Below are 15,459 nucleotides of genomic sequence, written 5' to 3'. Positions count from 1 at the left end.
TCTTTCTCCCGCGGAGCAGCTGGTAGTTTCGAACCGCTGACCTTAAGGTTCGCAGCCCGATTCGTAACCACTACGCTACCAGAGCTCCTTATAGACACATAATATTTGATGCACAGTTCAGTTAGTAGTTACATATTTCTAAAATTCAACTCTAAATGCTACTTCTTGTTGTTGTTACTAGGTGCTATCAAGTCAGTTCTGACTCATAGAGACCCTCCCTGTATAAGGTTTCTAAGGAGCAGCTGGTGGGTTTGAACTGCTGACCTTACAGTTCCACACCAGGAGTTCAAATACTATTTAGAAGATCATAAAAGTCATTATTAAGGAGCTCTGATAGCGTAGTGGTTACGAGTCAGGCTGCCAACCTCAAGGTCAGCAGTTCGAAACTACCAGCAGTTCCGCAGGAGAAAGATGAGGCATTCTGCTCCCGTAAAGATTTACAGCCTTGGAAACCCTGTGAAGGGTCGCTATGAGTCGGAAATGACTCCAATGTACTTAACAACAACAACAACAAAAGTCATTATTGGAATTTGTTCCTAAAATATACAAAGAAGTTGAAAGTACTTAGAAAATTCTTAAACATACTGTTGTGGGTTGAATTGTGTCCCCTGAAACGATATGTTGAAGTCCTAGTCCCTGGTACCTGTGAACATAACCATATTTGGAAAGAGTCTTTGCAGGAGGAATCAAGTTAAGATGAGGTCATACTAGAAAAAGGTGGATCCTAATCCAATGATTGGTGTCCTTAAAAATGGGAAATTTAGGCACAGACACATAAAGAGAGAACAGAACATGAATCCAGAGACTGGAGTAACAACTTCACAAGCCAAGAAATGCCAAGGATTGCAACAACTTCCAGAAGCTAGGAGAGGGCCATGGAACAGATTCTTCCCCAAAACCTTCAGAGGGTTCTCACTGACAACTTGATTTTGGATTTCTAGACTCCAAAACTGTGAAAGAATAAATTTCTGCCATTTTAAACAACCCAGATTATGGTATTGTCTTACAACAGCCCTAGGAAACGGATACACACAGTATCATGGGGATCGTATAGATGCAAATTCCATGTGTTGCAAAGTATAACTACTCCACAGGGTTTGCTTGGCTGTAATCTTTATGAAAGCAGTTTTCCAGGCCTTTCTTCCACAGAGTTGCTGGTGGGCTCAAACTACCAACCCTTTTTAGAGGTCAGCAGCAGATTGAAAAATGTTTGCACCACCAGAAGCACATTACATACATTAACTAATTTTATCCTCTCTCAAACTGTGAAATAGATAGTAATATCCCAATGTAACAAATGAGGAAACTAAAGGACAAAAGGCTAACTGACTTCCCTAAGATCAATTAGTAGTAAAAAGCAGAAGTGGGATTTGAACGAGAACAGCCTATTTTCAGGAAATCAATATACTCCAGATCAAAGAAAAGAAAAAAGTTGCTATTTAGAAATATAGAGGTATGTACAAGCTGAAATAAGGAGCTCTGGTAGCGTAGTAATTACGAATCAGGCTGAGAACTGCAAGGTCAGCTGTTCGAAACTACCAGCTGTTCTGTGGGAGAAAGATAAGGTTTTCTATTCCCGTAAAGATTTACAGCCTCAGAAACCCTGTATTGGGTGGCTACGAGTCAGAACTGACTCCACAGCACATAATAACAACAACACAAGCTGAAATAAAATGGTGGCTGTCTTGGAGGTGGGAAAGTATAAAGCAAAGACTTACTGGTTGTAATTATAAGCTTCATAGTTACATGAACTTTTCAAATTGTGTAAATTACTTTGATAAAAAAATTAAAATTGGAAGGAAAATTGGAGAGAGAAGAAAACATCAAATGTACAGTGACAATAAATCATATTAGTATAAATGACCTTTAGATAACTGGACTAAAAGATCACTAGTGAAGTGCCCTGAGACAGATGCATTTCCCACATACATATCTGTAGTGGACGATGATGGGTAAGACTGAGGAATTCGCACTGACCGCCTAAGACAGGCAGCGTCCCTTAAACACACAATAAATAAAGGGGAATCTGATGCAGACCGTGCAGACCAGGTCAGGAGGTCAAGACCCTGTGGGCCCAAGCATTGTTGACCGTCCAAACCATAGGCTCTGAGGATCAGACTTTAGCCACCTAGTAGACATAGCAAACTGTCCCTCATCTGATTATTCAGTAATGCTTGTTAGTAATCTCATACATGAGCCCTGGATATCCACAGACAAATGTAAAAACCTTCCCTAAAAGCCGAGACTGTAAATTCCAAAAAGGCAAGTTCCCCCCCACGCCCCTCCCCCCAAAAAAAGAGCTAAAGAGGATAGAGAGAAACACTGTTAACTGATGATATGTGGAGGGCATAATAATCAATGTAATGAAACAAGCTATATGAATGGTTGAATGTGAAGCTGATGATGTGCCCTGTAAACTTTCACTCAATCCACAATAAAAACATTTAATAATAAAAAAAAAAAAATCTGTAGTGGAGAAAAAGGAAGCAACAACTAATCCTTAATGTTGTTGTTGATGCCAAGTGCTGTCAAGTTAGCTCCAACTCATAGTGGCCCTGTATAGAGTTTCCAAGGAGCCACTGGTGGGTTTGAAGCACTGACCTTGTGGTTAGCAGCCCAGTGCTTGATGAATCTAGCATAAGGAATAAATAGCAAGTGAGCTTTAAAAAAAAAAAAAAAAAATGTTAGGATAAAAGAGTATAGTATAAACCACACTACATGTTTTTATGACATTAACTGAACCTGATAAAGTTGATGGGGTCCTGGTATGTCCCTGTAGGATAAGCGTCAGGCTGCCAACTGCAAGGTCAAACCTACCAGCACTCTTCAGAAACCACATACAGGGTACTATGAATTGAAACAGACTCAGTGATACTTAACAACAATAAGGTTGATGAAAAATATTGGAAGTACCATGGAAGAACAAACAAATCTATGTTGGAAGAAATACAGGCAGAATGCTTAGACACAAGGATGGCAAGACTTCATCTCTCGTTCTTTGGACATGTTGTAAGCAGGGACCAATCTCTGGAGAAGAACGTAATGCTTGGTAAAGTGGAGGATCAGAGGAAAACAGGAAGACCCTCAAGAAGATGGACAGACATAGGGGCTACAACAAAGAGCTCAAGCAACAACAACTGTGAGGATGGTGTAGGACAAGGCAAAGTTGTGTTCTGTTGTACCTAAGGTCACCATGAGTAGGAATTAACTCAACAGCACTTAACCACAACAATGAGGTTGATATGGAAATGGTGGTTTCATGATACAATAATTTGCATTACACAACCCAACTGACTATATTGTGGTCAGGCCTTAATACCATACCACAGAGGAAAAATTGATTATACACATAGCCTAGAAAAATACTGATTTGTTCAAATGACTGGCTCCTTAGAAGTCACTGTATTCTTTTATTGGTATTCATAAATTGTGCTATACTTTGCTTAATTCTGTGCCTAAAACACCTTAATTCACTTTGTGGCTCTGATTTATCTTAAGTGAATGAAAAAGATCCTAAATGTTCTGCTAATGATAGTACTGGTGGTGAAGGAAAAGTCAATACTCCTTAACAAAAAGCTCAATTTAATTAAGTCTTTTGGAAGAAACAAAAGGAAATATGCTATCAGCAAGAAAAATGATCATAAAACAAAATTATATTTCTGAAACATATAAAGGAAAAGAGCATGGTAATATGAACTTGTAGTTTATTTTATGCCTAATCACTGCCAGTCTCTAAATCACTAATGGAATTAGAATGAGGATAATGGAGCTAAATAACACTACATATGCATATAGATGTGTTACACACACATTACAGTGCTTGGCATATAGTAATGCTCTATGAATGCTTACCACCATTACCACCATGTAAAAGTTTAATGGTTACTGCAACTGGTTGTTGGGTTCATGTTCCTTGATATACAAGCTGTATAATCATTAGGACTGACATTGGACAAATCTACAAAGATTGAGATAATGTACCCAATATAAAACACAAAAAGGGAGAAAGATTTTCTTGAAGTTAATGGATAAATGTTACAAGGATATGAGAAGTTACTGAAGAGAGTGAATATTCTATGGCATGGAAATTATACAATTATCTATTTTAAAAATAAAAAGTTGTGGAAGAGAAAACTGATTGCGGGTGGGACCAATATGAGCGGTAGAAGGTAAAGGAAAAGTGGAAGCACCATATGAGAAGATCCTCCAAGTAGGAGTCCCTTGGCCAACCATTAGTGATATCACTGGACCATAATTGGTGATATCAGACAGAAAAAAAGGGGAAAAGTCAAGTCAATAAGGAGCTAAAACAGTTCAAAGTATACTGCCTTAGAATTCTAGTATTCCATAAAATAAACAGTAAAAACTGAAATTCATAATGTTTCCTCAATTTTACTTTGTTTCATACTTTTACTCAATCTAAAGATGTTTTCAATTTTTTTTTTTTTTAAAGATTAAGCTATACATATATAATATAAAAAGGAGCTCTGGTAGTGTAGTGGTTACGAATCGGGCTGCTAATCTCACGATCAGCAGTTCGAAACTACCAGCTGTTCCGCGGAGAAAGATGAGGCTTTCTGATATGTAACCACTATGCTACCAGTTGTTGTTGTTATGTGCCGTGGAGTCGGTTCCGACTCACAGCGACCCTGTACAGGGTTTCCGAGTCTGTAAATGTTTACAGGAGCAGAAAGCCTCATCCTTCTCCCGCGGAACAGCTGGTTGTTTTGAACTTCTGACAGTGAGATTAGCAGTCTAATTTGTAACCATTATGCTCCTAAAAACAAACCAAAACCCATTGCTGTAGACTCGATTCCAACTTACAGGAACCCTATAGAACAGTGTGGAACTGCCTCATAGACTTGCCAATGCTGTAAATTTTTACAGAAGCAGACTGCCATACCTTTCTCCCACAGAGCAATTGGTAGGTCTATGAACCATCTTGTTATTGGCCATATGGAAAGTGATTAGTAACCACTCTACCATTAAGTACCTTTCTACTCCCTGTTGTTATTGTTATATGCTGTCGAGTAGATTCTGACTCATAAGCAATCCTGATAAGGGTTTCCAAGTAGTGGCTAGTGGGTTTGAACTGCTGACCCTGTGACTGGTAGTCCAGTGTTTATCTTACAGTGCCACACCAGGATTCTTCCACTTCCCCGTTGTTGTAAATGCCATCAAGTCAATTCTGACTCATAGCGACCCTGTGTAGGGTTTCCAAGTAACAGCTGATGGGTTTGAACTGCCGACCTTGTGGTTTGCAGTCCAGTGCTGATCCCACAGCAGGACACCATGAGTCCTCCACTTCCCTAGAAGTGTCTATATTCATTTAGAATTTTACAGGCTTCCATAGTGGTTTGTACCTCTAGACTCAATGATTCTCATTTTAAGTTAAAAAAAAAAAAAAAAAAGCACCCACAAATTTCTCCACGTTGCAACCAAGCTTCTAATACACCAAGATTTTAACATTCAATAAACTAATACTTAACAATATATTTGCTGTCTAATACTATTAGAGATACCATCTTAAGAAAGCAGATTACCTCTCCAGCTGAATCAGGATGATTGTTCTTGATTTCATATTCCAGCCTGTACAGAATGCAATCCAGATCAGAATCAGCTTTCTGGAACTAAAGACCACCACAAAACATTATTTTGTGAATCCACAGACATATTAATAATACTTTGACTATTCTTTCTTTTCCCATTTTGTCTTTTTTTACTTTAATGATTTCAAGAATTCCATACAGTTAAACAGTGTTTTATTAAATACCTTTGGCAATAAATATGGTTTCATTCAATTCGACACAGAACACATTGATTTTCAAGGCTACTCACTATTACCATTATTTACAGTATCACTACCCAAAAAGATACAGATATATGCTCGAGTCCAAAATGAGAGGATTAGTCACAAATTACACAAAACAAAAAAACAACTACATGTAATACAGGAATCGTAGTCTAAATGACCCCAACGTGTTGAACCTGGGTCTCAGCAAGGGACCTTGATCAGTAGACCTTTACAAACGGAAAGAAAAAAGGAAGAACTTCCATAAGCCATCAAGGATATAGGATAAATGGAGTAAAAAGTTATATGTAAAATCAATTTTTGGAATACAGTGCAAAGTGCTGAAAATGACAGCATACAAAGATGAACAACTATGGTGGGGAGAGCTTGTACTTCTTACTACATAGACTTCTGCAGTACAGTTAATAAGTAGAATCCTGGTGTGGCACTAAGGGTTTATGCACTGGACTGCAAAGTTAGTTTGAACCACCAGGTGGGTTTCCACTCCACGGAAACCCTATACAGGGTTACTATGGGTCAGAACTGACTCAACAGCACTGAACAACAACAATTAATAAGTAGTTGGTCCCGAAGGACAGCAGCCTTCTATAGGGTTTCTGGGACTGTATATCTTTGCCGGAGCAGATAGCCTCATCTTTCTCCTGTGGAGTTACTGGTGAGCTTGTACTGCTGACCTCATGGTTCACAGTCCAGTGCTTATCCTACAGAGCCACCATGCTTCCCGAAGCTCTCACCTATCAATTAGCTTATCATCCACCATTTCACATTTACAATAGTAAAAAAAATCTACTATTGACTATTTTGCACATTAATAATGTAACATCTGTTTGCAGTAACGAATGCAGACATGAAATGACAGAAACACTGGCTGTGATGGTTAAGGTTATGTGTCAGCTTGGCTAAGTCATGTTGCTCAGTGGTTTGGCAAGTATGTAATAATGTAATTGGTCAGTTATGTAATGATGTAATCGTCTTCCATTTTGTGATGATGTAGTCATCTGTTTTTTGACAACACTGATTTTTGAATAATTAATTAACTGGTCTTTGGAACCTAACCATGACAGTAAGAGGAGAGTGGGTATATTCTTAATGATCTTATAGTACATACAGCTGACCCTTGAACAACATGAGAGTTGGGGTACCAATACCCCAACACAGTCAAAGATCGGTGTATAACATCTGACCATCAAATATTTAACAACTAGTAATCTACTGTTGATCGGGACTCTTACTGATAATATAAGCAGTCAATTAATACATATTTTGTCTATATTGAAGGAATTTCAAAAAGTTCATGGAAAAATTCCATTCTCTTTTAACTCCATTTTTCCATGACTGCTTCATTTCATTTCATTTTTCCATGACTGTTCCCGCAGAGTAGCCAGTGGGCTCAAACTGCTGAGCTTTCAATGAGTAGTCAAACTAAATCCATTTGCATCACCAAGAGACCCTCAACAAAGATCATACACAAAAATCACCATATGTTAACTATTTTATGTCTACAGTGTACAGTGGAATGTGTACAGTAGAATATATCATAGATGTGCTAATATATAGTATAAATTTTCACACCAGGGAAACTGACTAGGGAATAAGCAGGTAACAAAAAAGAAAAACAAAGGATATAATTCAATAGCTAGAAATAGAAAAACAATCTTATGATTCTCTGATCTGAATCCTGTAAATGAGGAGGTAGGCTAAATTACTTGCCTCTAATTCTACCGATACAGCACTTAGGATAAGCACTGGACGGCTAGCCACAAGGTCAGTGATTCAAACCCATCAGCTGCTCCTTGGAAACCCTATACAGGATCAGTATGAGTTGGGACCAAATCCATGGCACTTAACAACAGTTGTAGTTTCATCACTCCAAGTTTGTTACATAGTTAGAAGTTATAAATAACAAGAAGCCCTGGTGGCAAATGGCTAAACACTCCACCACTGACCTAAAGTCTGGTGGTTTGAACCCACCAGCAACTCTACTGGAGAAAGACCTGGCTATCTGTTTTCACAAAGATTATAGCCAAGAAAACTCTTATGGGGCAGTTCTGCTGGGTCATATGGGGTCACAATTAGTCAAAAGTCGACTCACAGTACCTAATATAAATAAATGATATCAAAGTCAGTAACTGTCATATGTTGCTGTTAAGTGCCTTTGAATCAATTCCAACTTATAGTGACCCTGTATAGGATTTCTGAGGAGTTTGAAGAGCTGACCTTGCAATGAGCAATCCAGTGCTTATCCTACAGTGCCACTCCAGAGCTTCCAACAGTCATATGGATGGAATTTAAAAAGTAAATACTTTACCTAAAATGAGTTTTCACTGAAGTTTTATGTCTAATTATAACTAAACTGTAAAGTTGTTGTTGTTGCTGTGCCGTGGAGTCGGTTCCAATTCATAGTGACCCTGCAAAGGGTTTCCGAGGCTATAAATCTTTACGGGAGAAGAAAGCCTCATCTTTTTCCTGTGTAACTGCTGGTAGTTTCGAACTGCTACCCTTGATGTTAGCAGCCCGACTCATAACCACTACACTACCAGTTAGTCAACTAAAAATTCCTTGTAAACACAGCTTGATAGAAAAACAAATAAATACATAAAAGGAACTTGAGTACTTGGGTTCTAGCCCTGGTATGTATCACTAACCAAGCTCTATGGCCTTAGGGAAGCCCCTAATTTCTTTGAGTTTATCCTATTAAATGAGAAGGGTTGGAATCTAAGGCTCCTTTCAACACTGAAATTTCATCATTTCATTAAACTACAAATAAACTAAGTTTAGCTTATCAAACTTGAAAAAGATAATTGTTGCCTTCTAATGCGCCAGACTGCAAAGCCATTTGAACTGCTAAGTTGGCAGTTCAAGCTCACCAGCTGCTTCTCGGAAATCCTATATAGGGTCGCTATGGGTTGGAACCAACTTAACAGCACTTAACAACAACAAAAAAATTAAAGTTTCACGTTTGAGCCTGAGATTTCAACATGTTTAGTGAAAACTAGGTTTTACTATTTGTATTCTTTTAAGCAAAGATACTCTTTTATTTCAACTTTAGCTACACAGTTTCTGTAGTCTGCCCATTGCTCTTCCCAAACACTAAAACCCTATAAGCAATATTGCACTACTCAGAGCTATTTACACAGCAGAGACAATATCGATAGGGTTCTAGGATCTGGTAATAAGAAGGAAATTTTGTAGTTATTGAGTATGAAATTTACCAACCAATTATGATGGTCTCCAAAACTCATCTGATTAATAGAGGAAATGGACACTGATTCTTCAAAACAGCATGATATTGTTTAGTTAATGTCAATTGCCTGTATTATTTTTAGGGGTATTAAAATTATCAAAATGAAAGCAATTCCACGCTGCACCTGTGAGGTGAATCACTTAACAGCAACTAACAACATAACCTTGATACCAAAACTAGACAAGAATAAAACAAGAAATATTTTAAATTAGACTAGTTATTTTAAAAGCCAAAGACAATGATATATTCTTGTTTCCGAAACTACACAAATTTCTCTCAAATAAAAAGTAAAAATGAATGGGGTAAGTTTTATACCTCAGGGTGATATATAAAATATGTAGCTTATCTGTGAAAAGTTCACAGAAATCCATGCTAAAACACTCCTATTTACACCCTGGGGTGGCGTTATAGGTTAATGTGCTGGACTGCAAAGTTGGTTTGAACCCCAAGGTCGGAGGTTCAAATTATACAGGGTCACTATGGGTCAAAACTGACTCGATGACACTTAACAACAACACATGGACATCCATTGGAGCAGACTGGAACTGTAAAGATGATACTGCACATATAGGAAAAGGAGCTGTTTAATAACTACATTTGAGTTTGAGAAAGCATAATACAAATTCATAAACACATCCTATTTTGTTTTACTAGATTTTAATATGACCAGCCTAATTCTTTATGTAGAGTCATTGGTAGTTCAATGGTAGAATTCTTGCCTCTGTGTGATTCCCAGTCAATATACCTCATACAGAGCCACTACCTAACTCTGTCAGAGGAAGTCTGCATACTGCTTTGATTCTGAACAGGTTTCAGTGGAGCTTCCAAACGCAGTCAGACTAGGAAGAAAAGCCTGGTCTACTACCAAAAAACCAACCAGTGAATACCCACAACAGTCTGATCCACAAGAGATCATGCAGATGATTAGTTCTGTTGAGCATGGGTTTCGTCATAAGGGGGTAGGTGAATTGAAGATGCTAACAGCAATTTTTTTAAGTACGGAGTCCCTGAGTATGCTAACTGAAAGTTGAAAATTAGAGTATATCCCAAGGTAACTCAGAAGAAATGCCTGGCAATCTATGTCGAGAAAAACCAGACCTCCCACTCCTTTTGAGTCCATTCTGACTCACTGTGGCCTTTGACGGCAAGGTGTAGAATTGTAAATCTTTATGGAAGCATACAACCTCATCTTTCTCCTGTGAGTGGCTGATGGGTTTGAGCCAACCTTGTTATTAGCAGCCCAACAATTACTCTACAGCACCACCAGGCCTCCCTCGAGAAAAGCCAGTCTTTGAAAGTCCTTGTTTTTGTTAAGTGCTCTCCTGGCAAACTGCACATTATAATGTGTACCGTGTTACATAACATGCATATGTTTCTTATAAAATACATCAGATAAGCCATCTTCAGAGTAAGAAGTTAGAATATGCTCTCAAATATCCCCAAACAGCTACATTCCATACTTGCCGAACTCAATTAGCATGTATACATATTTCAAACAAAAAGCTTAGAATAATTTTACTGTTCAATGGATTGTCTCTTTGAAAATTTCTTGCTTACACAGATACGGAAAAGGATGCAAGACTTGCTATAATTAAATCACTTCAACCACTAAAAGGCAATTGTTCTTTGTTTAGCTAATGGGGACTGGAATGTGCAAATTCCTACTAATAACTGGCAGTTTTGTCTTCTCTGAGGATTTGTAGCCTAAAAGATAAAAATCACTGCTGTAAGAGAAATGTTATTTATGTCTTAGTGTTATAAACTAAGGCGTAATGATAAAGCAGATTGCCAATAAACCAAACATTCCTTGCTTGAAGTCCTGGTGAGGCACTGTGAGATAATGCACTGCAATGGAGGGTTGGTTTGAACTGTAAGGGTGGTGGTTCAAATTCACCAGCCATACAGGATCGGAACCAACTCAATGATACTTAACAACAAAGAATGAAGGGAGGCAAGAGAAGGCTGGAAAGGATTTAAAGTACCAAGAAAAAATCTGGTTGTCTTTCATTCAAAAATACAGTATGAATGCTTTTGAAACCCAAGTGCTAAGCACACTATTGAGCACATAAAACAGGAGTTTGGGGGAAATTTTTTAGAGGGAATATGAGCGTCAGGTGTTTCTCTGCTATTCATAAGGTTTCAGTAACTAAATGTTCAGAAGTTGTTCATCTCTCCTTCCTAGTCTGTCTTCGTCTGGACGCTCATCTAAAACCTGTCCACAGTGGGTTATATGAAGAAAAACATGGCATTAGGATTGGAGGAAGACTTACTAACAGCCTGTGATATGCAAATGATACAACCTTGCTTGATGAAAGTGAAGAGGACTTAAAACATTTACTGATGAAGATCAAAAAAACAGCCTTCGGTATAGATTGCATGTCAATATAAAGAAAATAAAAATCCTCACCACTGGATCAATATAAACAACATTCTTATCAATGGAGAAAAGATTGAAGTTGTCAAGGACTTCATTCTTCTTGGATCAACCATCAACACTCATGGAAGCAACAGTCAAGAAATCAAATGACGCATCGCATTAGGCAAATCTGCTGCACAAGACCTTTTTAAGGTGTTGAAGAGCAAAGATGTCAGCTTTAGGACTAAGGTGTGCCTGACCCAAGCCATGGTATTTTCAATAACCTCATATGCATGCAAAAGCTGGACAGTGAATAAGGAAGACCGTAGAAAAATTGATGCTTTTGAGTTACGGTGTTGGAGGAGAATATTGAAAGTGCCATGGGCTGCTGAAAGAACCAGCAGATCTGTGTTGGAAGAAGTGCAGTCAGAATGCTACTTGGAGGCCAGGATGGCCAAACTTCATCTCTCATACTTTGGACATATTGTCAGAAGGGACTAGTCGCTGGAGAAAGATGTTTGGTAAGGTGGGGGGGTCAGAGAAAAAGAAGATGGATTGGCAAACTGGCAGCCATCAATGGGCTCAAGCGTGGCAACAATTGTGATGTTGGCCCAGGACCGGGCAGTGTTTGGTTCTGTTGTGCATAGGAACACTATGAGTTGGTACTGACTCGTTGGCACCTTGTAACAACAAATGAGCCTCAGGTAATAAAATAAAGATGAAATGTATAAGCAGAAAGAATCTAGGAAAGAATTTTTAAACTACTAAAGTCATTATGTACTGGGTCATCCTGAATCTAGACTAGGAGATGAATGAAATCAATAAAAATGTCCTTTTGCCTCAAAATTTTAGTTTTATCTATGGGTAATAGCTCTTGCCGTGTGCCATCGAGTCACTTTTGACTCATAACAACCCTACAGAACTGAGCAGAACTGCCCCATGGGGTTTCCTAGGCTTGAATATTTACAGGAACAGAACTCCAAGTGTTTTCTCCTACTGTTAATAGAGGAAATAGATACTGGTACCTACCCATTACACTACGAGGGTTTCTTACCTCAGGGTAAAAAAACAAACCCATTGCCTTTCTGTGGATTCTAACTTACAGAAACCCTACAGGACTGAGTACAATGACCCACAGAGGATCCAAGGAATCCTGGTGTGGCGCTGTGGGTTAATGTGCTGGACTGCAAGGTCCGCGGTTCAAACTCACTAGCCGCTCCCGGAAACCCTATTCAGGGTCACTATGAGTCAGAACCAACTTGATGACACTTAACGATAACAACAACAGTCTTATAAAAGCAAACTGCCACATCTTCCTCTCCTAGGAGCAGCTAGTGGCTTTAAACTGCCAACCTTTTAGTTAGTATCTCAGGGCTTAATCATGTGCCACCAAGGCTCTCTTGCCTCTAGATCCCACCCATGGTCATTGATTGCCTCTAGAGAGTAGAATATAATTAATTATATTACTTTTGTTAATCTGAATTTTTAAACATCTTCACAGTAAATATATTATTGTTTAAGGAGAGAATCTTTAAAGTTAATTCCCCTGCCGTCCATACACCCAAGACACTATAGAAGGCAAGGTGATTTTTACATTTGGATGCCTGGTGTGGCACTGTAGGATCAGCACTGGGCTGTGAACCACATGGTCGGCACTTCAAACTCAACAGATGCTCCTCGGAAACCCTATACAGGGTTGTTGAGTCGGAACCGACTTAACAGAACTTAACAACAACAACAGCATACACACATACATATGGAGCCATATGATAAGCAAGGATAAGGGAGTCCTGGTGTGGCGCTGTGGGTTAATGCATCAGGCTCAAAGCTGTTTGAATTGCAAGGTCGGCAGTTCAAGCTCACCAGCTGCTCATCGGAAACCCTTTACAGGGTTTCTATGGGACACAATCTACTCAATGGCACTTAACAACAACAATATAGGATAAGCACTAGACCGCAAGGTCGGTTTGAACCACAGAGTTTGTGGTTCAAATTCACCAGCCACTTCTTGGAAACTCTACACAGGGTTGTTATGAGTCAGAATAACTCGCCAGCACTTAACAAACATACACACACACACGACAGCCTGTACTTTTTACTCATAGAGTGACTTCTATGACTCTGCTGGACTACAAAAAATGGACTAAAAATAAGTCATACTGGGTAGTTATTTGTTCAAAAAACCAACAGATAAAGCATTACAGCCTAATGTGCTCTGTTAATAATAATGAAACACATTCTGACAGCATATTTGAAGCAGGGCTGCCAGATGAAACATAGGATACCTAGTTAAATTTGAATTTCAGACAAACCATAAAATAAAATTTAGTATTAGTATCTCTCATGCAATATTTGGGCATATTTAGGGCTCCTGGTGTGGCACTGTGGGTTAATGCGTTGGATTGCAATGTTGGTTTGAACTGCAAGGTCGGTGGTTGAAGCTCACCAGCTACTTCTTGGAAACCCTATGCAAGGTCGCTATGAATTGGAACTGACTTGGTGGCACTTAACAACAAAAACAATAAATACTAAAAAAAGTATCCACTGTCTATCTGAAATTCAAACTGAATTTAGGATTCTGTATCTCTATTTACAAAATCTGGCAATCTTAATTTGAGGTATCTCTGCTGTAGCTGTCAAGTTGGTTCCAATTCATAGAGATCTGTATAGGGATTCTCTGGCTGTAAATCTTTTCAGGGCAGAAAGCCTCATTTTTCTCCTCTGGCGCAACTGGTATATTCGAACTGCTGACCTTGTAGTTATCAGCCAAACATGTGAACCACTACTCTACCAAGGCTCCTTTGAGGAATCTCTAAATGGTAACAAATTTAGGGTTAAGCACAGGAGTGACACAGAAGATCTCTTTACATGATTTATCCTTGGTCACTCATTAATATTCAAGGCAAATGCAATGTTTCATATTAACTTTGAGATAGAATTATCAAACTTACTAAACTGGTTAAGAATGGGTTAACTAGTATATTACCAAATTAATACAATCCATTCTGAAACAGCAAAAGTATTTCCGAATGGATTGTATTAATCCATTAATACAGAATGAATTGCATTAATCCATTAATAGCCTATGATGCCAAGAAACTCAGTAGCTTTTCTTCTCATGAATCTGCAGCTGCTCTTAGCTGAGCTGAGTTTGGCAGCTCTGCCTCTCACTGCAATTCTATAAGGTGAAATGCAAACAATCATAACAGTTTCAAAAAATAAGAACCAAGTCACAGGCAGATGTTTTCAAGATTTACTATAAAGCCTTATAATGATGACAATGTGATACTGACATAATGGAACAAAATAGAGTTTAAAATGGACTCACATATCCTAAAAGTCCATGAGTGGACATCTAAGGTGCAAATATTGGTCTTTCTCTGTTCAGAGAAAAGAGTGAAGAAAATCGAAGACATACAGAAATATTAGTCTGATGGACTAATGGACCACGCAAAAGTCAGTCTCCATGACTCTGAGATCCGAAGTAGATGGTGCCCAGCTACCATTACCAACTATTCTGAACGCACTCACAGTGGAAGATCCTGGAGAGTGTGGGAAAAACATAAGGAATAAAACGAAAAAACATTTTTAAAAAGACAAAGCTTACTGGTCAGATAGAGACTGGAGGAACCCCTGAGGCAATGGGCAATGGCCCTTAGTCACCCTTCAGGTCTGGAAATTACCTCACCCTCAGGGCTCAATTATCAGCCTAACAATTGTTGTTAGGTGCCATTTAGCCTATACAAACTCATAGTGACCTTATATACAAAACACTGCTCGTTCCTGGGCCAACCTCACTATTGTTGCCACTCTTGTGCCCATTGAGGCTGCCACTTTGCCAATCCATCTCGCTGGGGGTCTTCCTCTTTTTTTCTGACCCTCCACCTTACCAAACATGATATCCTTCTCCAGCGACTGGCCCCTTCGGACAATATGTCCAAAGTATGAGACACGAACTTTGGCCAAGCTGGACTCCAAGGAGCACTCTGGTGGTACTTCTTCCAACACAGATCTGTTGGTTCTTTTGGCAGCTCATGGCACTTTCAA

The 15,459-nt window shown here is 38.8% G+C and overlaps 1 protein-coding gene across 1 annotated transcript in view; it reads right to left on the bottom strand.

Annotated features, from left to right (window-relative positions):
* The window catches only part of LOC102841774 (putative spindle and kinetochore-associated protein 2-like), a 31,933-nt gene that overhangs the window by 6,796 nt on the left and 9,678 nt on the right, over positions 1-15,459 (bottom strand). Inside the window, exon 2 of the mRNA XM_006833634.1 lies at positions 5,544-5,630. Coding sequence (XP_006833697.1) covers positions 5,544-5,630 — 87 coding nt within the window. The remainder of the gene's footprint in view (positions 1-5,543; positions 5,631-15,459) is intronic.

The sequence above is a fragment of the Chrysochloris asiatica genome, unplaced genomic scaffold (genome assembly GCF_000296735.1).
Source record: "Chrysochloris asiatica unplaced genomic scaffold, ChrAsi1.0 scaffold00007, whole genome shotgun sequence".
In the NCBI taxonomy this organism is placed as follows: domain Eukaryota; kingdom Metazoa; phylum Chordata; class Mammalia; order Afrosoricida; family Chrysochloridae; genus Chrysochloris; species Chrysochloris asiatica.
The sequence above is the reverse complement of the archived record's forward strand: the minus strand, read 5'-3'. Positions and strand labels throughout refer to the sequence as shown.